Source organism: Lichenostomus cassidix, chromosome 21 (assembly GCF_008360975.1).
Source record: "Lichenostomus cassidix isolate B80296 chromosome 21, HeHo_3.0, whole genome shotgun sequence".
Taxonomy (NCBI): domain Eukaryota; kingdom Metazoa; phylum Chordata; class Aves; order Passeriformes; family Meliphagidae; genus Lichenostomus; species Lichenostomus cassidix.
The window spans coordinates 3,360,585-3,388,302 of record NC_139501.1 but is presented as its reverse complement, the minus strand read 5'-3'; the positions used below and the strand labels follow the sequence as shown (position 1 = coordinate 3,388,302).

The window sequence follows — 27,718 nt, the reverse complement described above, 5'->3', positions numbered from 1 at the left end:
GTGCAGCAGTAGGAATGCACTAGGCAGCATCGTTTCTGTGCAGATTCCCTCAAGATGCCCAAAATCTCGAGTGATCCAGGGCTGAGGGGCAGATGGAGCAGCTCCCTGCCTGCCCTCCCTCCCACGGCAACAGCTCCTGTGATTTCCTGTGCCTTTCCAAGACCTGTTGTGGGACACTGCCTGCCCAGATGTGTAGGGAATTAGCATTCAGGGAGGGTACACACCTGTTGGTGTCCTTGCTTTCAGTGGAGGGTTTTTTCCCAGCCTGAATCAACAGAGGAATTACAGCCGGAAAAGTGACCAGGAACAGAGCAGAACTGGCCACCCAGTCCAGGCTGTACTCCAAAAGAATGGAATTTACACCATGGCATTCCAGCTTGTCAGGTCTGACCTGTCAGCAAAACTCCTCAAGGGAACAGAGAGGGATTATCCAGATCTCTTGACTTCCCAGGACAATCACTGGCTTTCCCCTCTTCCACAATTGCATGCAAGAGATTCAGAGGAGGAAAAAAATTGAGTTTTGAATAGATAAAGCTGGAGACAGGATTCTCTGCATGTTTACAATGCTATAACATGAAATTAATTTACTTGACACTGCGGTGTCTCAGGAATCAGTATCAATTTTTATAGCTTACATGAAAATAAATCTTTCTCTCTCCGTACAGCACAATGAGTTTACTGTATGTACACTCTGTTTATATACACCAACCTTTAAGTACAAGAACACATTGGGAATGGACAAACAGGTTCTTTCTGGCTCTACAGAGGGCTGAGGGAAAGGATGTGTTTGGCAGTCCATGGAAAAGCAGGATGTGGTTTTACACCAGTCACTGGCAATGCCTGCAAAGGTCAGGGCTGAGTCCATGTTGCAGTGACAAAGCCAAAAGTTTGGGACACCATGGAGAACACAGACGGTGAGCAGGGATGAGAAAAACATGCTGTCCTTACACCACTGGATGCAGGGATGCTCCAGGAAAACACAAACCAGCTAGTGCCTCCCGTGCCACAGGCAGGCAGAAATCCCACTCCAGCTGCTGAGCTGGCTCAGCTGCCCTCCTCTTCCTCCTCCTCCTCACCTCCAGTTTCCTCCCCAGGGCAGGCACCTCCTGCCTGGCTCAGGGCCTGCAGTTCCCCTGGATAACAAAATCAAACTTCTCCAGGTGCCCAAGGCTGCAAATACATTTCAAGACAGGGGGGCTTTATCACCCCCCAGGCGTCTCACTGCCACCTCCAGCTCCCCTCAGTTGATCTCTCCCTCCGTGAACTCCTCCTTTATGGACTGTTTGCGGGATTTGCAGTCCGGCAGGTCGAACCCGAAGTCGGCCCAGTCGTCGGCCGCGCCGCGGTTGGGGATGGTGATGGTGTGGCGCACGCGGAAATGCACAGCCTCCATCACCCGCTGCCGCTGCAGCTCCCCCGAGCTGCCGATGGAGATGGTGGAGGCGTTGCTGCTGGAGCGGATCAGCTGCTGGGCGCCGTAGTCGTGGCTCTGTTTGAGCTCCTGCAGACCCCGCCAGATGATCATGCGGTATTGCTCCGGGATCTTCAGTGCTCCGAGATCCTGCAGGGATAAAGCTGCTGAGGCACGGCAGGCAGAGGTGTGACTGTACCCCCAGGTCAGGTTTTGGGCAGGATGGCCAAGGCAGTGGGGCTGGACCTCCCACCATGGCCATGGGTGCATCATCCCCTGGGTTATTTCTTTGTAACCCAGTTATTCAACCGCAGCTTTGCCAGGTTGGTGGTTTTGTGGTGTTGTTTTGGGAGGGGTTCACACCAAACTGGTGTGGCAATGGGAGGGAAGGAGGGAGGGGACTGTTCCCCTCAGACACAGGTGGCAGAGCAGCGTGTGGAGCATCCTTGTGCCTGTGCATGTGGGATGACTTCTGCTCTGGTCCTAGCCTGGGAGGCTGGAGCAGCACCTGCCTCGAGCACTGAGGTGGGTGACAGTGGCTCTCACAAAGCCAGGAGAGCTGGGTGACCTCGGAATGGCCTGGCCAGGACAGACACCAGCACAGGGGAGAGCTGCCAGGGATCCACATTAATGCCAACACAGAGACTCACAGGAGCGTTAACTGGAGCAGACAGTGAGTATGCAATTAGTAGCTACAAACGCCGACTCAGACACACAGCTCTGTCCTGACACAAGTCTTGGCCTTTCCTAAACGTTTCCTTGGACAGCTGACAGACGGTCACGGAGTTAGTTCAGCAAATGGTCCAAAACCAGGCTCAGGTTACACAACTGGCCCCAGCCACCAGTGACAAATCATCATCTCTCCCACAGGATGTGCAGCTGCCAGGTAGAGACACTGCTACACCTGCCTGGGGCAAAACAGGGTCGGGCAGGAGTTCTATCTCAGCCAAAACACCAATTCTGGGATTTACGGGGCTTGACACAGCTCAAAGGGTTTGAGATTATTTTTTGTTTTTCTTGTCCCCCTTGCACTGGTGCCACCCCTGGTATCAGCACCACTGTGTGGCAGCACCAGAGGCTGATGCTCCAAGCATGCACAGGGACTTCCAGCATCCTCTCCATACTTTTTTCTGACAGCTTTTGCTGACCTGGGCTATTTCATTCCAGGCTTCCCTTAGTAAAAGTGCCCTGGGCTCAACTCCCTTATTTCAGCTCTTTCATCTCAAAGATTAGCAGGGGAAGAGGTGAGATCAGATTAAACCTCCCTGAGCTGCAGTGGGGTGTCCCTGCTGGCTCTGTGGGATTTTGGGTGTTCCACTGAGCTCAGCTGTGTTTTCTGTATTAGGTGGAGAATCTTCCTCCCTGAGCTCTGGCCTGGGGATCTTTGATTTCCGCTATTTCTGAGAGTCTGGAGGAAGCAGCTGAGACTGGTTGTGGTTTTTTGAGATTTGTTGTGGTTTTTACCAAGGCCTGAGCTACTGCTACCTCCGAAGGACCATCAAGGGGGCAGAAATTAGAGGCATCAATCCTGGGAGCACACTTTCTGTTCTGTGTGAGGGGTTGGGGCACAGGTTTTCCTTCCTCCAAAACAGTTTTGGTTTTTCTTTTCAGACCAACAGCTGCTGGAAACAAGTGGTAAGAACAGATCTCCCCAAAGCATTTACCTCTATGGATAGGTTCTGCAGGTGGTAAATATTCTGTAACCCTTGTGAGGTGAAATAGTCGATGCAGTTTGGACACCCCAATCCTGTTAAAAAACTGCAGAGAAAGTTGGGAAAATAAAGTGGCATTAAGTTCTCATGAACAACAGCTGTGTCCCATCTCTGTGGGACAGACCGTGTCAGGTGGGGGACGTGGAGAGCTCCACTGCCACTAAGGTCACAGCAAAGTGTGGGGCTATGTTCATTCCTAAAACTACAGATGTTTTTCTCCTGATTGTCTGAGATTTTGGCTCTGGAATTCATATAATCTGAGGGAGCTGGAGATACTGGGGAGGGGAATCAGGGCATGCCCTATGTCTGCCCCAGGCAGATGCTGGCCCAGGGTCTGTCAGAACATCCGTGATCTTTTTAAAGGCCAAAATATTAAAAAGCTGCAAAGCTGTTAATTCATTCCTGATGGAAATTAGCCACATGGACCCATTTCCAGGTGTTGCTGGAAGGAAGGGGAATGGGGAAGCTCAGAAAGCTATGTGCCCTTGGACATGTAGGACAAGACCCTTGTTTGGATGTACCTAATTTCTAATTATCCAGGGAGGTGTATGGGAGCAGTGCAGATTTCTGACTGGTTGGTAGCTGGGCTTTGGTTGCTGAGGTGAGAGGAAGAGTCTGCGATTTCAGAGCAGTGATTTCTCAGTTGGGGCCAGCGGCCAGTTGCCCAGTTGCCAGACAGATGGGAAGGTTAGAGCGAGGGACAGAGCAAGGAACAGAGGACAAGACAGGCAGGGCACCAGGTGCCTTCCCTACCTGACGAGGCTGGGGTCGGGGTTGTAGGGCGGCGGGGGGGTGCAGTGTGACCCTGACACCATGGACTGCGACGAGTGGCCCCCGTTCATCTCTCCATTGGGCTGCATGGGGTGGCTGTTCAGCATTCCAGCTCCTGGGCAGTGGCGACAAATGCACCCCTTAGACACCACCCAGACCTGGTAACTCCCCACTCCTGGGCAGGGAGAGCCCTGTGCTCGGCCTGGAGGTGGAGGACATACCCATGGGGCCCAGGCTGGGTGCAGAACCAGAGCCGTGCTGGGCTGGCTGCCCCACCAGCTGGTTCACAGAGGGAAGCTTGTTGATTCCTCCGCCGTGGACTTTATTCATGGGGGAAAGGACAGGCCCATAGGAGGAAGGTGTCTGCAGCTGGCTCCTGTTTGGGGAGGGAACACACTGGTCAGACTGGGATGGAGTTCCCCTCTAGCCCATCAGATCTCCCTGCCAAGGGTGCTCAGGGGCTGTGGGAGACTCAAGGGGCTGCAGGGGTCTGGGGGGCTGTAGGGATCTCAGGAACTGGGGGGGTCTCAGGAGCTGCAGGGGTCTTGAGGGGCTGCAGAGCTCTGGGGGACTTTGGGAGTCTCGGGACTGTGAGGGTCTCTGGCTGTGAGAGTTTCAGGGACTGGGGGGGTCTCGGGGCTGTGGAGGTCTTGGGCTGTGAGGGTCTTGGGGGCTGTGTCAGGACTCACTGCCTCTGCAGGAGCTGCTGCTGCTGCTGCCGGTAGGAATCCACCAGCTGCTGTGGGACCAGTTCCACCAGCTCCAGGCTCTCCTTTATCTTCATCAGGATCTCAAAGTTTTCCCTGCCTCGCACCTGGAGGAGGGAACAAGACCAGGACTTTCCTTTATTCCCGTCCCACTTGACCAGTTCCCCATGATCCCTTTTTTCCACTCATACTGTCACTGTGGCCAGGGACTGTTCAGGATCCAGAAATCCCTTGGACATGTGCATCCATGGATGCTTTTGCTCTTATTCCCAAGGCCCCTGCTGTCCTACAGAAGCCTGTGCAGCCCCAACCTGCCCAGCATCCTCTCCCCTAGATGTTTCTGTCAGAGGGGACGGTGCCACCGCTGTCCCAAGCTGAGCTGTCACCCCCTTGCAGCTCACCACACTTACAGGCACGTAGTACATCTCCTCCTCGCCGTGCCTCCGTTTCTTAATGCCAGTGCCCAGCGCTGGGATGCCCTGAGGGCTCTGCTTGAACGCTGGAAAGGAGAGGGGAAGAGTGTTGGTGGAATCCTGGGAGACAGGACAAGGCGGGGAGCACCTCAAGCCATGCAGGATGCTAAAACCATTCCCTTGGGGGCTGGAATGGGGGTGTCCCTTTGTTATTGACAATAATAAATACATCTATTGCTATGCACAGGCACCTTTGGGCTCTGCAAGGAGAGGGGTGGGGTCCGACTTATGATACTTTAGATTTAGTGGAGAAAGGCCAAAGCATCGTCACTGAGTGTGGATTTGAGCCCAAACTCAGGGAGCACAGGGATTTGGGGTGCCCCGAGCCCCCCCACCCTGTCAGGGGACTCACTGCGCTTGTTGGCGTTGCCGTTCTTGGCCGCGCTCTCGTTCAGGGCTTGCTGCTCTCGGAAATGATCCTCATCGGCTTTCCGGTCCCTGCCGGGACAGGCACAGATCCTGCCCTCAAAGGATCTCCTCCCCAGGACCTGGCCGCTGGGAGAACAGAGCAGTCAGTGACCCTGATTCCCCTCGGGCAGGGCATTGGGACTCAGTCCAGGCAGAAACCAGACTAGCATCCCCCATGGGAAGTGACCCTCAGGGAGCAAAGGAGCCCCTCAGCAGCTGAGGAAGAGAAGTTCCTGGGGCAGATTAAAGCTCCAGCTGCTGAGCTGCATCCCTGATTTCTCTGTGCCAGCTCTTCTCTGAGCCTGCAGAGAGCATTCCTGTACAACGAGCTGGGAATGCCCCATCCCGTTCCCCGGGGTGCTCCCTGTGAAGGATTCCTTCCCCAGCCCTCCCGCAGTGCAATGCCCATCCCTGCTCCCACAGCCACTCACTCTCTGGTCTCCAGGGTGATGATGATGAGGATGGGCCTCCTGTTCATCCCTCCCACGCAGCTGCTGTTGCACATGAAGTTGTACAGGATGGTGGTGAACTCAGTGCCCACCTGGCCGGGAGGGGAGAGCAGGTGCTGAGCAGGGAGTGATGTGGGGAGTGGAGAAGAGGAGGGGAGGCAGGCTGTGACCCCCGAGGAGTGAAGAAGAGGAGGGGAGGGAGGCTGGGACCCCTGGGAGTGAAGAATCAGCACTGGACCCTCCAGCATAGGGTTGGTGCCTTGGCAGGATGAGCAGGCAAACACCAGGGATGGTGTGAGATGGTCCAAGAAGAGGGGACTGGACAAGGTCTGTGAGAACACCCAGGGCAGGACAGAAAGCAATCTCCCTTTGCACCCCATTCCCAAGACCAGGCTGCTCTGGGATGTTTCACAGGGCTGGGAATGTAGCTGCCACCAGTGCTGGGGGTGAACAGGGGGTGATCTTAGATGTGCCAGGGCAAGGGGGACACTCTGGCCCTTTTCCTTGTGCCAAGCAGCCCAAACCAGAGAGGCAGGGCTGGTCCTTCCCCCTCCCCAAACAGCCGGGTACCTGCGGGGGCTCGTAGGGCACCATCACACTCTGCCGTCCTGTCACCGGGTCATCCACGTACTGGGACAAGTTGTTGCCTTCCACCCGGATGAGGTGGCTGGCAGGGGCTGACTGGCCTGAAAGGCAAACTTTCAGTTAGATCTGTGGCTGCCCAGGCCATTTTTCTTGAGCACATGAGGGCTGTGACATGAGGGACATGCCATGGGGACATGGAGCTCTCACCGTCGTTGAAGTCACGGCCAAGCTCGTGGTTGGGACAGCGTTTCACCACCTCAGTGACATGTTCTGCCTTCTTGTAGACAGGCATGGCCCGGATGATGGTGCCTGGGGGTGGTGAGGTGGACACCTTGATCTGGATGGGGCATGTCTTGGCAATCTGACAGTAGAGCTTCTTCAGCAGTGGAGAGTACTGGAAAAGAGGAGACATCCCTCAGGTGAGCATCACTGGTGGGGTGGGAGGTGCTCTCCTGGCCACCCTCAGCTTCCTCTGCTGCTCTGGTGTAAATGCAGGGCTTCCTTCTCTTCCCTTTCCCCTGGAAATAACGAAATCTGACCAATTTCACCCACAACATGTGTTATCTGATTTCCATTAAGCCAGATACAGCCACCTCCCGGGGCTGGGAAGGGATTCCCAGCTGGCCAAGGGATCTGGCAGAGCAGGGGCACTGCTGCCCTGATACAGAGGGAATCTCACTGAAAATCAGCAAAACCTTTACTCATGCATCACTCAGCCCATTTTGGAAATGTTCCTGAGTCTGTTCTTGATCTGAAGGTTGGGAGCACTGAGGGCACCAACGTATCACAGCCCGAGGAAATCATCCTTGATGTCATTAGCAGTATCACAGCTGATTAGGCAGGACCTGGGAGTTTAATTCTGACACAGATGGGTTTGTCCTGATCCTGACTCAACCCTTTGCAGCAGCAATGGCTCATGGAGGGGATGGGGTGGGGACATGATGGGGACCTCTGCCTGGGCTGGCTGTGGGAGGAGGATGCTCTGTGGCAGCTGGAGGCAATGCCCACAGTCACTCCTGAGTAGAAAATGGTTTATGGCCACCGAATTCCTCCCCATGAGGGCACAGTGGGGTTTGCTCAGTGGCAAATCCTCTCACAAGGCCCTTGGAGGTGGGGGAAGCTCCAGGGGCTGCAGCTTGTGCCTGTCCAGAGCAGGGCTGGTGAAGGAGAACCTGTCCTTCACCTTCCAGGAACTGCCCAGGTGTGGGGATGTGCAATTCCCTTCCTCCCCAGCCGTGCCATGCTGTTTTCCATCTCGCAAGGAATGTGTTTGCTATACACCAGCCCACCCCTGTTCTTGGAGCAGCCCGTCCCTGCATGGCAGGGCATGTTCCTGCTCCAGGTATTTTATCTCATCCCCACAACACAGCGCCCCGTGCCAAAAAAATACCACCGTGCAGAGCGTTTGTGGGGATGTTAAAGCTTGTCCTGAGCCATCCAAATACAGGTGTGCCGAGAGGAGGCTCTGCTCTCCTGGTGCCAGGGGGTTCCTGAGCTGGGGCTGCCCAAAATGGGGATTCAGCATGGGGGATAGCTCAGTCCCCACTTTTCCTGGCCATGAGAATGTTCCAGTGCAGCTGTGGATCAGGCAGGAAGGATCTGTGTCTCCCAGTCCCCACTGCCCTGGCTGCAGGAGTGAATCCACTGTGGATAAGCGAGGTGCTCCCACCACCAGGACTGGGACAGGGAAAACAAATAAACCATTTCCCAGTTTGTCTCATTCAGGTGGTCTCTAGGGAAGTTCTGGGAAGACATAAAGGGCAGAGGCTCTGCCAAGGCAAACAGTGGCTGCTCCTGCTGCTCCTCCAGCACTGGACTGACTGGTGGTGGCCAGCAGCAGGTACCACCTCCTGGAGGCACAGCAATGGGGTGTCCTGGGATCAGAGCCTGCTCAGTGCTGGGGGGAGCAGGAGGATGCTGTGGTCACTGCAGGGTGGTGACTGAGAGGTATAACATGAACCTGACAACAAGAGTGTTTTTGGAGGCAGCATGGACTTGCCCAACAAGAGAGGATGCTTGGAAACACCACCTTGTAGTGAAATCCCCAAATGTTGCACTTATACCGGATGATGCTGACTACACCTTGACTCCATGGCCAGGATAACTTCTTGGGTGTAATCCTGCATCCCCAGCAGGGATTCTCAGGGATCAGGCCTGAGCTGGAAGTGTGGGGTCTACTCAGATTGCTGTGACTCTGCTCTGCCTGTCCAGAGAGGAAAATCCCACATGGCTACAGCCCAGAGAACCCACTCACCCACCACGCTGGGGTTTAACACCCTCATTTTGAGGAGCCACCATGGCAAAACAAGGGTTATTTGGAGGGGGCTCTTCCTTGCCAGGTGTTAAAATACTGACAACTCCTGTCAAAGGATCTTTTCATGTAGACATTCCCGGGCAGCCCTCAACATGCCTGGGAACTATAACTGCTCTGGAAGAGCAGAGGTGCATTATGGCAAGTTCTTTGGTAACAAATTCTCTCATTATACCATGTTATGACATGGATAAATCTCTGTTAAATAGCAGAGTGATGCCCCGCAGGGGGAAGGCGGCCGCTCCGCGCAGACTTGCCTCCGCTGATAACCTTATCGTGTCCCAACAGCTCCGGGATCGCCTTCAAAGATCCCTCCACAATAACAAACTATTCTTTTAAGGAACTCCCTGCTGATAATTCTGGGCAAGAAAAGTCCAGGCTGTGCCCTGGGCGGCTGTGCTGCTGACTCCTCTTGGTGTGGAGCTGTTCTGTGCCACATCTCCAGCCACAGCCAGGGCTGAGTGCTCCTGGTCCTGCAGAGCCAGGCTGCTCATGGCCACCAGGACAATGAGCATTGTGTTTTTGGGATCCCAGGAGGTTCTGCATCCCCAGCTTGGCAATGCATGCTTTCTGTAGGGGACAGCAAAACCTGTGCTGAGCTGTGTCCCTGGACAGACAGCTCTCTTCTCTGTTGTTATCTGTATTTGCTAATTATCTGCCCTGTGCACATCTCTGCCAGGCTGTGCTGCATCACCTGAGGTACCTCCCAGCACAGCCATACCCTGCCCAGCACCCTGCAGGGACCACAGGCACCATGTGCTCCTCAAGTGTGACATGAGGCAGTGGCAGAGCAGATCTCAGAGACTAAAATGCTGGGATTTAATCACAGACCAGTGTGGCTGCCTCACTGCTTCAGTCTTTGCTTGCCGTGGCCATGTTTCTGCCACCTGCACTGGGGGAAACCTCAGTCTGTTCACTCACATCCTTCCCATTCTGCAGTGTTTGGACAAACTGACCTCTCAGGACCGGCCACATGTGGCAGCTGGGTCACAGCCAAAGCTTGGGTCACTCACGCTGCTGCCAGGCATAGGAGCAACATTTTGGGACACTTGAACACCTTCCCTGCACATCCAGACCTCAGCTCTAGGATTCCTTTCACACTACAGAGGAGCCTGGGGATGTTCTACTCTGGGCATCTCCTGCCTGTGTCTCCAGACCCTGGTCTGCCCTCGGGACTGCTGGTGTCTGTCTCCACACTTGAATTAGGATTTAGGTCATCTCTGTTCCTGGAAAACATTGGAGAGTGTCACTGGAGGGTGTTTGAGGAACACAAATGGTTTCTGTGGCTTGTGGGTGTTGAGCTGCTCAAACCAGCACAGAGCAGCAACACTACACTGACAGTCTCCCTGGAGCCTCTGGAAACACACAGAGCCTGGATTCCTCTGGGATTTCCTGCAGCTTCCAGTGTCACCCTCAGCTTCTGGGCTGATCCTGTGATGCCAGCTCTGTCTCTGTCCCTTACCTGCTACTGCCATCTGTCCTGCAGGGCAAGTCCAGGGCACTAGGAATAAGCCAAAAAGTGGAAAAGCCAAATTATTTAACCCCTAGCAGCCTATCAACTCTAAGATCTGTTTCCCTAAAGGCTTTGTACCACAAAGGGTGTTTGGATGTGTTTGAAATGCAGCGGATTTTTGGGTGAGATGAGACCATGCTGCACCAGTGCCAGATGGAATGGGACATAAACCAGTCACCCCATGGTGCCATCAGCCACTGTGAGGCTTCACCATGGTCATCCCAGTGCTGCTGCCCCAAGGAAATGCTCTGGGCATCACAAGATCCCACTGAGTGAATGCCCCACAATGGCTGATGTGGAGTCTCAGCATCCATCACTGCCCACCCAGAGAGAGGACCAGGACCTGGCTCCAGAGGCCACCACTGCCAGCCCCGGGGCTGCCTCCCCATGCAGGAAACGAGCAGGGAGAGGTGGTTTTTCCCATGGATGCTGACAGCCTGACACAAAAAATAACCTGAATCCTCTGCCTGGAAAGACCTCCTGGCCAAGTCCATCTCACCCGGCCCTCCCTGGGCAGCAGAACCGCTAGGAGGATGTGTCCCAACAGATTTGGAGCTGATAAAATCTTATTTATCTTCAACTGTTGACACCGAAGCGTCTAGACTTGCCTGTTGGGGAAAGGCTCAGCCAAGGCCTCCTTTCCCTCTTGAAGGAAATGATTTGCTCAACAATTGCTTTTTCCACAAATCCTCCCCACCTCCTCCTCCTCCTCTTCCCCTACATTCCAGGCTTCTCATTAGCTCTACTCAAGACGTGTCCAGGACTGCAGTCAATGGATCCCCAATAAAGCCACTGGCCTGGCAAGGGAGAGAGAAGAAAAGTGCTGCCTCCGGCTGCTAATTTCCTTGCTCTCCCCAGCAAGCAGCTGCAGAGCTGCATCCTGGGACAGGTTGGGGCAGATCTCAGCCGAGAGGTGATAATAACGTGTCTGTCATCTTCCCCAGACATGTAGCATCTTGCAAACCGCAAATACCGTTAACCGGCTCGGACGAATCTGTTACGACAGATCCTGGAAGACGTGCCGGCGGCGCAGCTAATTTTTTTTTTTTCTCTAATTTTTTTTTAATAACCATTTTTTAATCACCGGCCTGTAAACTCCTCACTGAGCTGGAAATTCCTCCCCAAGCTACTTTGTTGCTCATTTACTATGAGCTGGGTGTGAGAATGACTGGTGGCTGAGAGGAGAGGGGAGTGTCCAGCGGGGCTTGAGGTACCTGTCCAGCACACAGGTGGGTGGACAGTGGGGATACTGCCCTGGGGATGGCTGAAGAGGTACCCTGGTACCCTGTGCCTCTAGTCCCTGCACAATTATGGTGATGGATTGGGGTGATGGCCATAAGGGATGCCCCAAAACCCACCTCGCTATGCCTGTTGTCCCACCACCAAGGCAGTGATGGATTGGGGTGACACCAAACCACCACCAGCTGTGCCCAGCATAGGTTGTCTCAAGGCACCCAGCAGAGCCCCCCTGACCACCTCAAGCACCCAGCAGAGCCCCCCTGACCCCCCCAGCCATCATCAGCTGCAGAGCACCCCTGTCACCCACGGGTCCCCCAGCCCTACAGACCACTGAGATCTCAGTGGCTCCCAGCAGAGCAGCACAGGGAGGCTGCCTGTGCTCCAGCACGCGTTCTTCTACCTTAATTAGCATGCCATTACTGCTAATTAAAATCCCTTGGTTCACCCCCAAAGGAGATCTCTCCCTGCCTTCCCCAGTGAGCACATCCTTAAAATAACTTCCAGCCAGGATTGCTCTCAGTCACTGCTGAGCCAACATTGGCACTCTGGGGGTTTAATCTCTTCCTGTAGGTCTGACTCCCTCTGTGTGGTGGACATTTGGATCCCCTGGCCAAGCCAGCCTGGGGTTCCCTCCCACCCAAAAAGGAAGCCACAAATCCAGCAAGGAGGTTGCTTCACACTGCATTATCAAGGATGCAGGGAGCAGGCTGGGAGGGAAGGGAAGAGGAGGCTGAGTTGGCTTTGGGAATTGCTGCTGGGAATGAAATGTGAAAACCAGCAGAGCAAGAGCAGGGCTGAGGAGGAAACCACTGGCTTTGGAGCATCCCAGGACGGTTGTGCTGTGTGGGAGGAGAGCTGCTCCTCTGCTCTCTCTCTCAGCCACTGCCTGGATGGGCAGGGGCAGTGAGTGGGTTTGCTGAGGGCACACCAGCATCCTTTCCCCCTCCCATGCACCAGAGATCAGCATCCCAACTCTCTCCCACCTCTCCTGCAGGAGAGCTTTGCCTTCCCGATGGAGCAGCACTGCCAGTAAGCCATTCCCTTGACCTGTGCATACCAGACACGTTCAAGATAGTGGAGCTGATAGCGGGATCGTGTTGGAACATCACACACCGAATTCCTTTGCCTTTTTTCTTAATTCCATTGTGTCTGGAGCTCCTGGAGCTTCATCCACACCCTGCAAAAGTTGGTGGAAAGCCTCCAGTGGGTTGGCTTCGATGGGCTCTGGAGCAGGCTGGTGCTGAGGTTGCTTTCCTACTTTCTGGCATGCCAAAATATCCACACTCATCTGCACAGCTGCTCAGGGTGTCCCGAGCTGTGTGCAGCCTCTGATCATCTCCAGGCTGTGGCTGTTGGACAGCAACCTCTCTGGGATGTGGAAAAATGCCAGAGGGAGTTTGCAGAGAGGGCTCATGGTCTCTGGATGTCCCTGAAGGTTTTTCCTTTCCTCTTACAATTGCCTCTACCCCAACGAGCCTCAGACAGTGACCAGCAAGGGATAATCTGCCTCCTACCACTCCAATTACTCTCATCCTCATTCAGTTAGGACCAGAGGAACCATTTCAGCTCCCCAGTGCCCATGCTCCAGCTGAGAGATCTCACAAGCAACTGGAACCAGTTCCACACTGCCATCTCCCACTGCCCAGTTTGCTGTGGGCGGCTGCTGGACAGCCATCCATGGGAACAGGAGCAGCTCTCTTGTCCTGTCCATCCTTTCCCTCGCAGGCTGTTTGCTCCCTGAAGCAGCCACAAGACCCTGGGTGTGGTTCAGAGACCCCCCTGCCTGCTCGGCTCGGGGGTTTGTCCATCTCCCTCGGGCTCCAGGCTCTCCATGTGAGCCCAGGCAGCTCCCCCACTCCATCCCTTTGCAGCCCGGCCGCGGGAGGCCAAAGACCCCATTAACACCTCTGCAGCTCTGGCACATGCGACAGCGTCCGGCGGGGAGGCAGCCCCGCTCCGCCGCCAGCCCGACTTGAGAAAAATCCTAATTATCCGTCAGTTACCAGCTGGCTGGCGTGGCGAGGGGCTGCGGCGAGAAAAACCGCCGCGATGGGCTGCGGCTGCAGCGTGTCCGGGCAGCTCCGGGCAGCGGAGCCCCGGTGGCTCGGGCAGGATGCTGGCGTGTCCCGTCTTGCCGTGCCGCAGCTCCCGGTCCTCCTCCCAGCCTGCCGGAGGGGGGCTTCTAACCCGCGGGGAAAACCTTATTTTCGGCATCTGGCCGTTGCTCTCTGCGATAAGAAGGCCATTAAAAATGAAAAGGGAGGTGGCAGCAGCCTGGAGGGCTTCCCGCAGCTCACGGTGCTCAGAGCCCAGCCCGGGGGTTGGGACATCCAGGGTCACCCAGCACTGCCCAGAATCGCTCTGCAAGGACCGAGCTGAGTAACGGCAGTCCCAAGGCTTCACGCTTCTCCGTTCACCTCTTTTCTAAAATTAGAAAATCAGCATTTGGGTTTTTGGATCAGAAAATTAGAATTTCTAAAATTAGAAAATCAGCATTTGGAGGCAAGAGAGAGCAGTTGATAATGCTCTGGTCTCATTCCCCACACTGCTGCCCCCAAATCCCTTCCTCCTCCTCCTGCATTGAGTCAAGGCTGTCTTCTAAAGCACATCTTATCTCTTGAGAGATATGCAGACTCCTCATTTGAATCCTTCAGGAGTTGGGAGAATCCACCACATTCCTTGGTAAATTGTTCCTATGGTTAATTATCCTCACTGCTAAAAAAAAAAAATTCCTCCTTGTTTCTAGTCTGAATTTGCCTGGCTTCAGCTTCCAAGGGCTGGATCTCATTATGTCTTTTGCTATTAGATTAAAGAGCGGGCTGCCATCAGGAACCATCTCCTGGGCACAACCATGATCAAGCCCCCTTGCTCTTCTTGGGGGGAACTCCCATGCAGAATGTTTCTCTGATATCTCTCAATAAGGCATCTCTTCCAAGTTGCTCATCTTCTTCACATCTCCCTCCCAAACCATGTCTGTTTTGTCAACAGAGGGTTTGAAGCTGACAAGAGCAGTGTGTTTGTGGGGAGGGCCTGGGGACACTTTGCTCCCCTGACCAGGTGACACTGGCTTGCCCAGCCCTGCAAAGCAAGCACTTGTCCAGCACTCCACAGTGCCCAGCTCACCTGATCCTGAGGAGTTTCCTCTCCTGAGCACAGGAAAATGGATAATGCCACATCTCCCGAGTGATTCAGCCCAAAACCCTTCAAAACCAGGACGCCATTGAGCTACACACTTCCATCAACCAAAGCTTGTGATTATATCAAAAAACAGTGCCAAATTGTTTGACAAGATGACTCACACAAACCATTTGCTTTGGCATTGCCTGTGCACCAGCTGTCCGTTCCTCCATGGCCAGATCCTCCATGACTCAACCCCAGATTTCAAGAGACCTTCAGCTGAGTCCTCTTCCAGCGCAGGAGACTCCTCACTGCTCCAAAATGCTGCCTGGCACGTTGGCTCAGCCGAGCTTGTGGTCAGTGCTTGGTGTAAATTGATCAACCATCCTGGCATAAATTACTGGGTGCAGAGAAGTTCAGCATATCCAAAAGCCACGAGGCTTCCCTAGGTGAAACAGGCTGGGTTGGTTCTTCCCCACTGCTCTCCCAAACCATGGGTGTCCTGCAGAGCACCAGGATGGTTGATGCTGCTGCCCTTGGTGTGGCGATCCTTGCCCGGTCAGATGTCCCTGTCTGTCCCCTACTGACCAAACATTTACCTTCCCTTCCCAAGTGCCTGGATTTCCCTGGCTTTTCCTTGTCTTACATGTGTGTTCCCAGCTCCTGTGGAGGCTCACTGTGTCCCATGCTGTGTTATTTGTGAGTTGACTGACAACACAGAACACATTTGTTTTGCTGATCTTCTTTCCCCACTAAACCAGGACAAACTCTCAGGTGTGGCAGTGGCACTGCAGAGCTCACAGTGACTGGCAGGAAGGCAGTGGCCTCATCTTCCATCTCTAACCCTCTGTGACAGCCCCAGCGGGGAGGACACAGAGTGACACCAACTGTGACTGCAGAAGGATCTTTCCTCACTTGGTACTTTGGCAAGCTGGACACCCATCCTTGACAATCCTGCAGGAATCACTGCTTCAAATGAAACATCCCCTGTGTTCTCCAGGGCTCCAGGTGCTGCTGACCCACTGCAGCTCTCCATGAGGCTCAGCTCCAGCACAGGTGGGCACTGGCCCAGCAGCCAACCTGCTCTTGAGGGATACAGCCACCCCAGCATGGTGGTTCAGAGGGCCACACACCTCTGAGTGCCTCCCAAAATGTCAAAGCCCATTCAGGCATTCAAGTCGTCGCTCTGGTCCCTTCCCAGGACTCCCCTGGCAGCTGTGGCTCTCAGCCCCAGCTGGTGGGCACATCCTCTGCAGGTGGCACTGCCTGCCCTGATCTCCCACAAAAGCTTGGGAAAAATAGTCATATTCTGTCCTGGTGAGCCGAGCTCCCAGGTGGGACACGGCAGCTACAGGAGCACAGTCAGCGCAGGGTGATGCTGAGACAGCCTGAGCTCCCTTTAGTTAGAGCTGTGGCAAGATTGCAGGGGAATGGGATGGCTTTCAGGAGGGGAGCCCTCCTGCTCTGTGTCTGCTCCACCCCAAAGCCATCCCCCGGCACCCCTAGCTGGGGACAGTGACAAGCGAGCACAGGACACGTTCTGGTCCCCATCCCTGCATGCCGGGACAAGACACCCTGCAGTGCCTTGTTTTGGTTTCCATTTGGACACTTCAATGGCACTAGTGCCTCCCTTCCCTGTGCAGCTTTACCTGCTGATAGGAGTTATCCCCCAGGAGGGGTAGGAGTGGGCTGGAATCACATCCTGCCGAGGACCTCCGGTTCATTCAGTTCCTAACGAAATGCATCCCTGAGCAACATCCCGCAAGGAAAGACAGTGGAAAGAGTGGAGACTGAACCACCCCTACCAGAGCAAGTCGTGTTTAACCGCGGTGCTGTCCCAAGTCCCTGGTCCCTGTGACTCAGCCGTGAAGCTGCAGCCACCGGAGAAGCTGCTGGACTGCACCAGCCGGCAATTCGGCTGCCTTCAAACCCCGAGCGCTGCCGGCTCGCTGCTGCTTTCCCACTCCGAACACCCATTGGCTTCCGCAGGACACAGCCCAGCGCTGCGGCCGCTGCCCGAGTCCATCCCCTCCCTCCTCCTCACCGGGACACACCGGGAGCATCCCGCTGGCTGTCCCTGCACGACAGCATCCAAGGATGCTTTCTGTCTCCCGCAGGAAGGACTGTCGTGGCAATCAGACACGTCACCTTCCGCAAACAAGGGTCATTATCACACTTGGGGTTAAACACCGCTGGGCTGCTCTGCCCGTTCCGTGACAGCCTCAAATCTCAGCCCCGGAGGAAACTGCTGCTCCTGCGGGGTGTCAGTCGTTCCATCCCAACCGTCCTGCTCTGCCAGTGCTGCCCGGAGGAGAAAACCCACCCGGCTCAAGGTGGTGAGCAGCATTCCCGGGTACTCCAGAGGTACCCGCTGCGGGAATACCTCCTGCACTGGCCACAAGTGCTGGTTCTTAAAAACGGGGGCAGCGCTGCGCTGAGCCGGCAGTGGGGATGCGAATTCAGGACCTTTTGCCACAAAAAGCAAAGCAGCCCCTGTGCGCTCTGCCCGGTCCCTGATTCCTGCCTGTGCCGGGCAGCAGGAGGGCAGGCGGAGCAGCCGTGGACCAAACCTGCATCCCGGCTCCCGAGGAGAGAACACGGAGCTGTGCAGCCACCCCTCTGTGCATCCAAACCGACTGTGCTTAAAAACCTGCCCTGTTATTTGCTGGGACTCCTAGGGATTAAGTTACTCCACTAATTGGGGACGGAAAAGGACTGTAAATGACAAGCAGGAATTTACAGCAAAGCTGGCAACGGCGCGGGGAGATGTGAGCAAAAGTCCCTCTTGCCCTCAGCCTTGCCTCTGACAGCACTCGCTGTCAGCGAGTGGAGCACCGTGAGAACAAGGCAGGTACTTCCCCAGGACATTTCTTTGCAGGGACATTTACCCACAATTTAGGGAATTGTGGCGAGAGAAGTGACATTCCAGGCACTGTGCTCCGCAGCCCTTTGGGAGAAACCCCTGGAAAGCAAGCACTGATGTCTCCTGCACGCTTTGCTCCCCAGGGCCACCACCTGTGCCACTGAAGTCCCCATCGGTGGTGGCTGTGACATCCCATAGCTGCCCTGTGCCAGCCTCCCCACTGCCACCACATTGGGTGTTGGAGGTGAGGACACAGCCAGCGGCGCTGAGCATCTCCCTAGCCAAGGTAGAAGACATGCAACTTACTGTCCAGGTGGCTGATTTGGCGGTGCTGGATTGCTGGAAGGTCACCTCAAAGTGGTGGGGACCAGGATAATCGGTGTTGGAGGGGATGACAGGAGCCGGGGACATGGCGTCAAAGGTAGAGCTGGGCTGCGAGTAGGGCGAATGCGTTGGGACATTGGAGGTGTGCTCGGAGCTGTAGGGGCTGGTGGAGGCTGCTCTGCTGCCGATGCTCTGATCCATGCTGTTGTTCAGCAAATTGAACTGGGACTGGAGGAAGGGAAAAGGGGAGGAGGGAAAAAAGAAAACACCAGCCAGTTTAGAGACAGGGAAACCTCAGCCACCTTTCTTCAGGGCTGGGGTGTCCTGTTACAGCCTCCTTAAAGGGCCAGCGTGCAGGAGGGGAGCCAAAAGAGCTGGTCTGGGTGGCTCGGGTTTTCCAGCAGGTCACCACTTGTGTGAGGGATAAACTCCGTGTGCTTAAATCACCCCCCTCGGTCTGCTCCATCCTCACTGGAGGCTCCGAGGTGCCACAATCCCGGATGTCTAGCGCACTTGCCTCGGGAAAGGCACACTTCTGACAGTGGGGACAGGGCAGGGATGTTGCGGGGTTTGCTCGGGTGTGGGAGATGTCCCGCTGAGGGCGGGGAGTGACAGCCCTGTCCTGCAGGGCATGCAGGGCTCTGCTGCATGGTGTCCCCTCCAGGAGTGTCACAGCTCGGTGAGGCTGCCCTGGCAAGGTGAGCAGCACTCCCTGGTTGTGACATCGCTCCATCACGACAGCGATACCGAGCGCCCATCCTGTTTTCCAACCTCTTTTCCGACCTGTCCCTCATGCGTTCTACCAGTCACGGACACACACCCACACACCACTCCCGGAGTGCTTCCCCGAGCCAGCCAGCCCCGAGCAGTGGTTTGTAGCTGATTTCCCAGCGGGATGTTTGCTCCCAGTGCCTGATGCAGCTCTAATTTGGGGAAAACCTCAAACCTACAAAGCACGCGGCCGCGATGCAGCGCACTGCAGGAAGGTCGCAGGGCAAACGGACCCATTTAGGCAGCTCCTGGCTCTTATTCCAGACCCGTTGGACCAAATCATGACTTCCTACAATTTTTTCCTTATTTCTCTTCTGACCAATTACTGTCAGATTCTTACAGTTAGAACTGGCAGCTCCCTTACCCGCAGGCACAGCCCAAGCACAGTGGCATTCCCAAGAGCCGCGTGGCTAAAGCGACCTTAGTATTTCATCAGAAAATTAGACTCAAATAAAACTGTTTCTCAGAGCAAATGGATTTTTTTTTCTCCCAGAAATCTGAAATTCTCGAGTTGCTCAGGGGTTGCTGTCACCCTGCAGCCCCAGAGGCAGTGGCAGTGCTGGTGACCACACGCAGTGTCTGAAGCATTGCCGTGTCACCCTGGCTCCCTGCATTGGAGCAGGGACACAGCCCACCTTGACTGCCCTGTCCCTGTCCCCAGCACTCACTGGGGCAGCTCTGGGAAGCCAAGAGATGTGGAAGCAGCCATGGGCACAGCCAGCAGGCTCAGCCTTCTCCAAAGGGCTGCAAGGCTCACGGCTCAGGAATCAGGAGACGTGTTTTAACTTGGGATCCCAACCTCACCCAACCCTCTACGATGTGGAATGGTTTAAAGGCAATCATCCTTCTCCAGGGAAGTTCTCCTGTTGCCTGCATCTCTCACAAGGTCGTTGGAGCCTGTGACTAACTGGAGGAATGCTGAACAAGATCTGGCTTGCTTTTACACATCCAGCCATTTTCTCCCCTAAAATATGTGCCTAAATCCCTCTATTCCTCCTCGCCGCTCTATAAATAGCCCAGCCAAAGACAAGCCAAGCTTTCCTTAATCCAGGTTTCACCTGGAGAAAAACTTACGAGAAACTTTGGCAAAACAGGCACGTTAGGAAAGCTCTTGCCATCCAAGTGGGAAATGCAGCTGTGGGGATCATGGGCAGAGCAGTGCTGGTGAGGTGGCACAGGCAAAGCTGAGGGATCAACCAGGAGAACAAGCAAGGGAAAAGGGATTGCTGCTGGATGGGGCTGCTCACAGCCCAGATAATCCAGGAGTATCAGGACTGAGCTGTTTTGCTCTCATGCTGAGATCCAGGGCTGCTCATGGCTGAAGCCTGTGGGTGTAAATGGGCAAGTGAATGGGGAGCCACCAAGGAACAGAGCATCCTGACCTCTGCATGGGAGAAAACCTTCCCTCAGAAGAATGGTGAGATTATGAGACTCAGGGTATCACCTCTGCCAGCCAAGCTGGCTGCTCTGAGCTGGGCTGCCTGAGCACAAAGTGAGAGGCAGCATCCTGAGCACCCAGGCTTTGGGAATCTGCTGGCAGAGAGACCCAGAGTCAGGTGCGTGGGGAAAACTACAGACTTGCTGTTCTAAATTGATGAAATTATGGAAATATTCCCCTAAAAGACAAAACGAAGGCAGGAGTGTTTGTCTGTATGTGTGTAAATATGTACATACACACAGAGGGATAATTATTCACACAACAGCAGCAACGACCTCCCACACAACAGCCGCAACAATGGGATACATGAGCTTGGTACCAACACACTCAAGGTAAAAACCAGGAATGAAGTGATTTCCTTCTATCGCCGACTACCTCTGTGCCTATTTGGACTTTTCCAAATGCCAGGGACAGACACAAACCCCTTTTCCCTAAGGAAACAACCTCAGTGCTTGAGGACAGGGCTGGAAACATATTTCCTGCAGCACAGGTACCACTTCACCTGCCCTGCCCTCCAGGGATTCCCACCAGGGAAAGGAAGCCTGCCTGGAGGAATAGACAATGGTGTGGGTTTGGCTGAGGAGGTCCCCATCCATCCCCAGTGGATGACAAAGTGATGCTGGTGGTGTCCAGCACCTCCAGGTGTTCCTTGGATGGATGCTGCAGCTGACACACCTCCCACTTGTGCACCCCTGAGCTTTGAATCATACCTTGGGCTCTGCAAGCATCAGATGGGGCAAAGCAAGAGGAACAGCGACCAAGCCACTGAGGCTGCAGCATCCTGCACCAGCTCATGAGCTGGACCAACCCCAGCTCCTCCGTGCAGCTGCAGGATGGTGACATGCATTGGGACAACCCCTGGAGCATCCTGGGCAGCAGCAGCACCCAGGCTGGGCAGGCAGAGCCAGAGCAGATGCCCCAGAAGGAAAGGATAATTCTAATCAGAGCATCAAGGCAAACCCCATCATAGCAAGCAGCACCTACCGTGGTGTAATGCTGCATCGGGTCGCTGATGTAGAGCATTTTAGTTGTCTCGGGGGTCACGGAGTGCAGGGAAGCCTCCTGCCACGGGAGTCATGGGGTCGGGGCGGCGGCTGGGGTGGGGTGGCGGGTGGGAGGAAGGAGCTCGGGAGCTGGGCAGGGCGGGCAGCGCCAGGGATGCTGCACTGGCCACCCGTGTGCCGCCGTCTGTTGGCTTTTTTGCTTTCTTCATCTCCCTTAGTTCTGTCAACTCGCTGCATCCAACAACAAAACGGGGCCCACCCCTTCTGTCCCTCATGACTATTCATTAAAGCACTGGGCAGGCCCCAGCTTGCCCAGTGATGGACTGGGCGATACCAACCATTCCCACTGCAGGGAGAGCAGGGGTCCAGCTCCGCCACCAAACCTGCCCAGATCCCGCTCCCAAAAGATTCTTCCAGCCTGGAGACCTGCTGGGCTGGCAGCTGCCACCAGCATACTGAGGTGCCCACCGTGGCACTGCCCAGGTGATGCAGTGACTCTGTGAGAGCTCCGTGTCTGGGAGATGTGGAGTTATCTCTGTCTAGATGGATGGATACTCGTAGGTGTGGATGGATGTGGGGATGGGTGGATGGATGGATGGATGGATGGATGCATGGATGAATGGATGGATGGACAGATGGATGGATATCTAGAGGAGTAGACAGGAATAGTTAGGGATAGATGACTGACAGAGCATCGCTCACAGCCACCGAGCATCAGCACCACTGAGATCCAGGGACAGCAGGAATCAGCACGGACCCTCCGCAGCCTCTCCCCTCTCTCTCCTTGCCCTCAGGCTGCTGCCATCCCGTTACCAGAGCACTTCTTGTCCCACACCCCACGCTGCTCCGGTCCTGCCGGCTCGGCTTTGGTTACAGCGGGAGCGAGGGGCAAAGAGGGTTTGCTCAGCGAGGGGCACGACCCCAATTAGCAGCACTCTGCCCACCTCCTGCCCGCTGTGAAAAGCCGGGGAAGGGAGGGAAAGCGAGCGGAAAGCGAGAGAAAAGGGGCAGGGGGAGGGGAGGCGAGCTGTCTGCGAGGGGAACAGCGGCTTTCTGGAGGGAAAGAGCAGCTTTCTGGAGGGAAACGGAGGTTCCCTGCAGGGAGATGCAGCCAACAGCCAGGGCTGCCTCAGGGATGCTCCCGGGAGCCACCGGATGCGCACAAGTGGCCAGGAAGTCTCGCATGCCCGCGATGCTTTTTCAAGACTTTGCCTTAGACAGAAGAAAAGGTGTCTCGCAGGAAGGGTGGTGGCACGGAGCCGGGGCTGTGCTGGGACACCGGCTTGACCCTCCGGCGGCTCTGCCTCCGCAGCAGCTCACAAATGGCTTTTACTCCACATTGTTTGTCCCGGAGTGAATGACGTTCTGCTCCTGTCCTGGTTCTCCCCTAGAGCTCTGAGTACCTGCCTGCAGTGATGTTATCTAACAATGGGCAGCCACGGTTTTACTGACCCCTCTGCCATCGATTACAGGTGACCAGACCCTGAACCTGCAAGGCTGGGCTCGGTTTATGAACCAGCAAACACCTCACTGCCTCCTCCAGAGCCCCCAGCCCACCCCTGCAGGAAAATCCAGTCCATCCCTGGTGCAGGTCGCTGTCCCTGCCGTGAGCACACTCACCATCACCGAGTCGGTCATGCCTCTCATCTGGAACACATCCATTGTGACCTCTGTGCGGTTGGAGACCTCATTGCTGCTGGGGTTGGCTGGAGGGAGGTCGAAGTAGGTGCTGTCTGGCTCCCTGAGGAGAAGGTGAGGGCACAGTCATCTTCCCAGCTCTCCAATGCAGCCTGTGCCACCACCACCCCCCGGCAACTCTGGATCACCTCAAATCTTGTCCCTTTCCCATCTTCTTCCTCCATGCTCTGCTTTTATTTCCACGTGGCAGAGCAAGTTTTGATCAGGCAAACTGTTGCCTGGCAGGTAAAGCAAGCAGATACTTAGGAGATTTTGCATCCACCCAGCTGCTCCAGCATATCTGTCACCCTGGGATGTCCTTACAGACATGAGAGGACCAAGGGAGGAAGAGAATGACATGAAGCACAGTCCTTCTCCCTCGCTTGATTAAAGTATGAGGTTCAGAGGCCAGAAGATTTCCAAATATCTTGGCGGGGCTGGAAGATGTTTGATTTTGGAATTAAGGGTCCCAGTTTAAAGGGAGCTCTGCTCTGGCCCTGGCACTGTCTCCATGCTGCCCTGGAGCACTGCAGGCAGGAAGGAACTACCCATGAGACAGACAGTGCCATGTTGTCTGGCAAATGGAATGCCCTGAGCAGAGTCTGGAATCAGGGAGCAAAATTCACAAGGTGGCAAAGGCATCAGTGAAAAGTACAGGATACAAAAGGAAATTTGTCTTTTCTAAAGGGACACTGCTGCCTCCAAACACCCCCCACTGGAAATGATCACACCCCACTTACAGCGTGCTCCAGAGGTGCTCGAATGTGGTGCCTTCATCAGCTGGGGATGACTGGGACATCTTCAGGGTGGGGGAGTCCGAGAGAGGATAAATCACTCTGGGGGCAAAGAGTAGGAGCAGGGTTAGCACTGCCAGTGTGCTGTGCTGTGCTGTGTTATCTCACTCCAGCAAAGCAGGTGGCCTAGGGCAGGAATCCCTCAATCCCAACTCACTCCCAGCAGCACATCAGGGACCAGAGATCCCCAGAGCCAGACCAGCGACTTCCAGGACCCATCATGGGGGACACAGAGGACCAGAGACCCCCAGAGCCATCGTGGGGGACACACAGGACCAGAATCCCTCAGGGTTCATTGTGGGGGACACACAGAGTACCAGAGACTTCCAGAGCCACTGTGGGGGACACAGAGTACCAGAAACCCCCAGAGCCCATTGTGGGGAACACACAGGACCAGAACCACCATGGCCCATGCTGGGGGACACTGCCCACACCCCTAGCAGTGCAGGTGGCAGGCAGAGGTGACCCAAACTCAGCGGAAGGAACTCCAGCCAAAGCCTCCTGGATGCTGCTGCACACTCACAACCAGCGCCGTGCTCAGCCCAGTCCATCCCCCTCTCCCCTGCACAAGGTTTCTTGTCCTCTCTCAGGCATGGCAGGAAAGCAGCCCAGCCCTGCTCTCCCCATGTGCCCAGAGCCTCTCAGACCCAGCAGGGAGCTGGAGGTTTCACGGAGCCATCTTGAGCCTCGTGCCGCCTTCTCCTACGGGCAACCATCTTCCTGCTCCCTTACCTGCTCCCCTGGAAGCAGCAGGACCTCTTCCCTCTTCCCTGCCCTGGCTGACACAGACACACCCCAGGCACATCTGGCTGCTCCTTTTACCCACGCTGGTGTTTGCATCCCACCTCAGCTGCGACATCTCATAGCGAAAACCCGAAACTTCCTGCTTTTTGGGCACGAGCTGCTGAGCTGAGGGCAACCACTCTCTGAATGAGGGATGCTCGGGGTCGCCTGGGCCCCTCTGACTCAGCTGGGGACAGGATGGCTGCCGGGATGAGAGTTAAAACGAAAGCAGGGAAGCTTTCCCCATCAGCAGATCCCGTGGGCAGCTTTCTACAAAACCCAGCATCTTCAGCACTGAAGGAATTCCCATGGCACAGGAGGGTTCCTTTCCCACAGATCCCACGGCAGGGACAGCTAACAGGGCGAGTCCACTGTCCTCCTGCCCCTCCTCATCCCACGTGTGACACACAGAGAAACGAAAGCACGGACAGGGCAGCTTTGAGAGAAGGAAAAGCCTAGAACAGATGCAGGCGGCTGCTGGTGGCCTTACCCTTCTTCCATGCTGCTTTCCCTGGCCCAGAGCAGCTTCAGGAAGGAGTCAGGCCTTTCCCTCCAGAGGAGAAAGCACCTCTGCACCGCCCCGGCTGTGTGGTCATCACGGGTGACACCAGCTCTAACCACGTGGCTGCTCTCGTTTTCAAAAGGAAAGAAATCTGACTATTTTAAGGGCGTTTTGGAAGTTCCCTTTCACTCTTTCAAAGCACGACCTGCTTGTGCAAAGCCAGGCTGGTGTTTTCTCGTGTTTGAGCTCTGAACTAAGGGGGTACAAAGGGAAGGGGGGTGGTTGGTGGTGTTAAGGCACATCCCTGCTGATGTGAGCACTGCTCGTCCTGGGAAAGCACCTCTGCAGCAGGAGTGACAGCCTGCCAGGCACCTGGGATGGTAAAGAATTCACCCATCGATTTACCTACAAATAGGGTTCCCCAAAATTTGCACGGTGCTGATGTAATTCCCTCCGAAAGGAGGTGCCATTTAGAGCCCTGTTTTGCAAGGAATGGTGGAGACATTCACATTTGGGAATGCACTGTGATGGTGAGGTCCTGCAGAAGGACAAGACACCCTGTGGGAGGCAGTGGGAGCCCTGTGGTTCACCAAAATTAATGATAAGCTGGGAAGAGCCTTAGAACCTAAATGCACATTACTCCGGAAGCATTCCTGGATGCAATTTCTGTGCCCAAGGATAGCCTTCCTGTGCCCAAGGCTGAGTAAATGGCACCTGGGGCTGAGCATACCAGCAGTGGCAGAGCTCAGCACCAGCCACAGCCCAGGTTCAGCTCCCTGCCCTTCCAGCCCCCGCAGTTTGGAGCCTGTTGTGGCTCTGTCCTGACCGTGTCACCTCTCTGCTGTCACCAGCTCCCCACAGCAAAGGGAACACCTGGGGTAACATCCTGACATCTTCCAGCAAGAGTTCTCCAGCAAGGGTTCTCCAGCCAGACTCCACCAGGAGGATTATCACCTCCAGAGACCCCAAACTACTCCTGGAAGTGAAGATCTGGCCCAGGGAAAGGTGCAGCAAGGAATTCTCCATCCTTTCTGCCTCGATGCAGCAGGGAGGCAGAAGGGATGCTTAGCATGGCTGGCACAGCTCAGGAGGGACCTGCCCGGGATTTATTGAAGGTTTCTAGAGGAAAAGAGAGCTAAACATGCAAACCAGGGGGTGGATGCTGGGATCCAGGGCTGACAGTGGGATTTGCTGGTGTTCAGTGGGAGAGCTGCACTCCGAGCTCGCTCCAGCATTCCCTGGATTGCTGCTTCCCTCTGTTGCTGGTCTGGGCATTGCAGGGAAACTGCACACGGGAAAAGAGGCTGGGAGCAGGGAGAGAAAACTTTGGACAGGGGACCAGCCACCTCAGCTCCCTCTGGGACCCAGCTCAGCCCATGGGGAGCTGCCATCCCAAGGATGTGGGACCCAGTGGGGTCACACCAGGTCTGGTTCCTTCTGTCCATGCAAATTCCCTGTGAGCTGCTGCTGAAATCATCTCCAAAGATTAGTATGGAGAAACTCTGTGTTCTCAGTTTTTCCACACCGCTGTGGAAAACCCAGAGACAGAGGGAGAAGGAAAAGCACAGATCAAAGTCCCTACAGCCACCCCAATATGGGAGAAAACTCCCTGGAAAAGCAGAGCAGATGAACTTCCATATATTCAATCATGCTTCACTCAGGGTTTGCGTGCTGATTACAGAGCCTGAATGAATTATTAGAATTATTATAAACTCAACATCTTTCTTCCATCACAATGAGGAAGGTGGAGGGCACTGTGGGCTCTCAGCCTTGCTGGGATCACTGCCTGCCCACTGAGTTCTGCACTCCCTGGAAGGAGCTTCTTGGATCTCACCATCAACTTTAGGGCTCAGGTTTAGCACCCAGAAATGCTCAGTATTTGTTATCACTGAGTGATAACAAATTAATCATTATCCTGCCTCTCCAACAGCCCAGAATGAAACATGACAGCATTTTGCAGCCACCTTAAAGGGGGATAAATGCACAAACTCGATATAACAGGACAATGACTAATTCCCAAGGACTCTCTGGGAGAAAAGGATTTCTGAAATCTGTTTCCACCTCTCACATGGAGCTACTCCATGACTTGGGAACTGGTCCTGGACCTTCTCTGCACAATTAGACCCATCTGGCTCAAACAGCCCACAGCAAACAACTTAATGCTTGCAAAAATGCTGCCAGTCCCAAGGTGCCAACACTGCCCTGTGCTATCATTCATTCATCCATCCATCCCTGACTATTGCACTCACACCTGCAAAATGAGGTTTTTTGCAATGGAGAGCAAGTGAGTGAGCTTTCCTGCAGCACACTTGTATCTCAGGAGCCCTCCTTGGGGTCTAGCAGCTAATCAATAATTTTTTTTCCAATGAGGAGGCAGGATGGACAGAAATCCTCTCTGGCTGCAGGCACTGACAGCAGCTCATGATGGGGCAGGAGGCTGAGGCTGCTGCTCCCCTCCCTCCTTGGCAGTCCAGCCTCAGCCCTGCACAGGGACCTGGCAGTGGCAGACATCCCCTAAATCCCACCAGGATTCAGCCCCTCCATTGCTTCTCCCATTCAAAGCTTGGCCAGTTTCCCCTCCACAACTGCTTTAACTCCAGAGCTAAGGCACTGGGGAGCAAACTTTTAAGACACTTCAATATTGTGTCACAAGCCCACGAAGCAAAGTGGCTGCAAATCATCTTCCAGCTGCATTATTGAACACTCAGGAGAGTGCTGAGAAACTCACACACACACACACACACCAAGGGGTTTCCTTTCGTAGTTTTTTTTCTCCTACCTGCGTTTTGAGTTCCCCCGGAGGTCTCCCACGGACAGGAGTGGCCTGGGATTGAGGATCTACGTTATTTACTGCACTACACTGGAG

At 54.9% G+C, this 27,718-nt stretch overlaps 1 protein-coding gene across 3 annotated transcripts; it reads right to left on the bottom strand.

The window, feature by feature from the left end:
• Positions 1-604: 604 nt before the first annotated feature.
• Positions 605-27,718, bottom strand: TP73 (tumor protein p73). 3 transcript variants are annotated; one of them, XM_085079899.1, is made up of 14 exons: positions 27,632-27,718; positions 23,514-23,609; positions 22,717-22,837; positions 17,866-18,111; positions 6,724-6,910; positions 6,502-6,617; positions 5,914-6,023; positions 5,427-5,569; positions 5,012-5,100; positions 4,584-4,708; positions 4,116-4,270; positions 3,877-4,009; positions 3,076-3,169; positions 605-1,561 (listed from the first exon to the last, which is right to left on the bottom strand). In XM_085079899.1, the coding sequence occupies exons 2-14, from the start codon at positions 23,570-23,572 to the stop codon at positions 1,241-1,243; spliced, it is 1,899 nt and encodes a 632-aa protein (XP_084936025.1). In that variant the 5' UTR covers positions 23,573-23,609; positions 27,632-27,718; the 3' UTR covers positions 605-1,240. The 3 variants fall into 3 exon arrangements, with proteins under 3 accessions (XP_084936025.1, XP_084936024.1, XP_084936027.1); XM_085079898.1 differs by lacking the exon at positions 27,632-27,718 and adding an exon at positions 24,841-24,944; XM_085079901.1 differs by lacking the exons at positions 22,717-22,837; positions 23,514-23,609; positions 27,632-27,718 and adding an exon at positions 21,077-22,008.

Excerpts from the sequence above, each read along its gene's own strand:
- TP73 (XM_085079898.1), bottom strand. Across the intron at positions 6,911-17,865 it reads CCAAATCAGCCACCTGGACA|TACTCTCCACTGCTGAAGAA; the intron begins GTAAGTTGCATG and ends CCTCTTTTCCAG. Across the intron at positions 4,010-4,115 it reads ACCCAGCCTGGGCCCCATGG|GAGCTGGAATGCTGAACAGC; the intron begins GTATGTCCTCCA and ends GCCACTGCCCAG.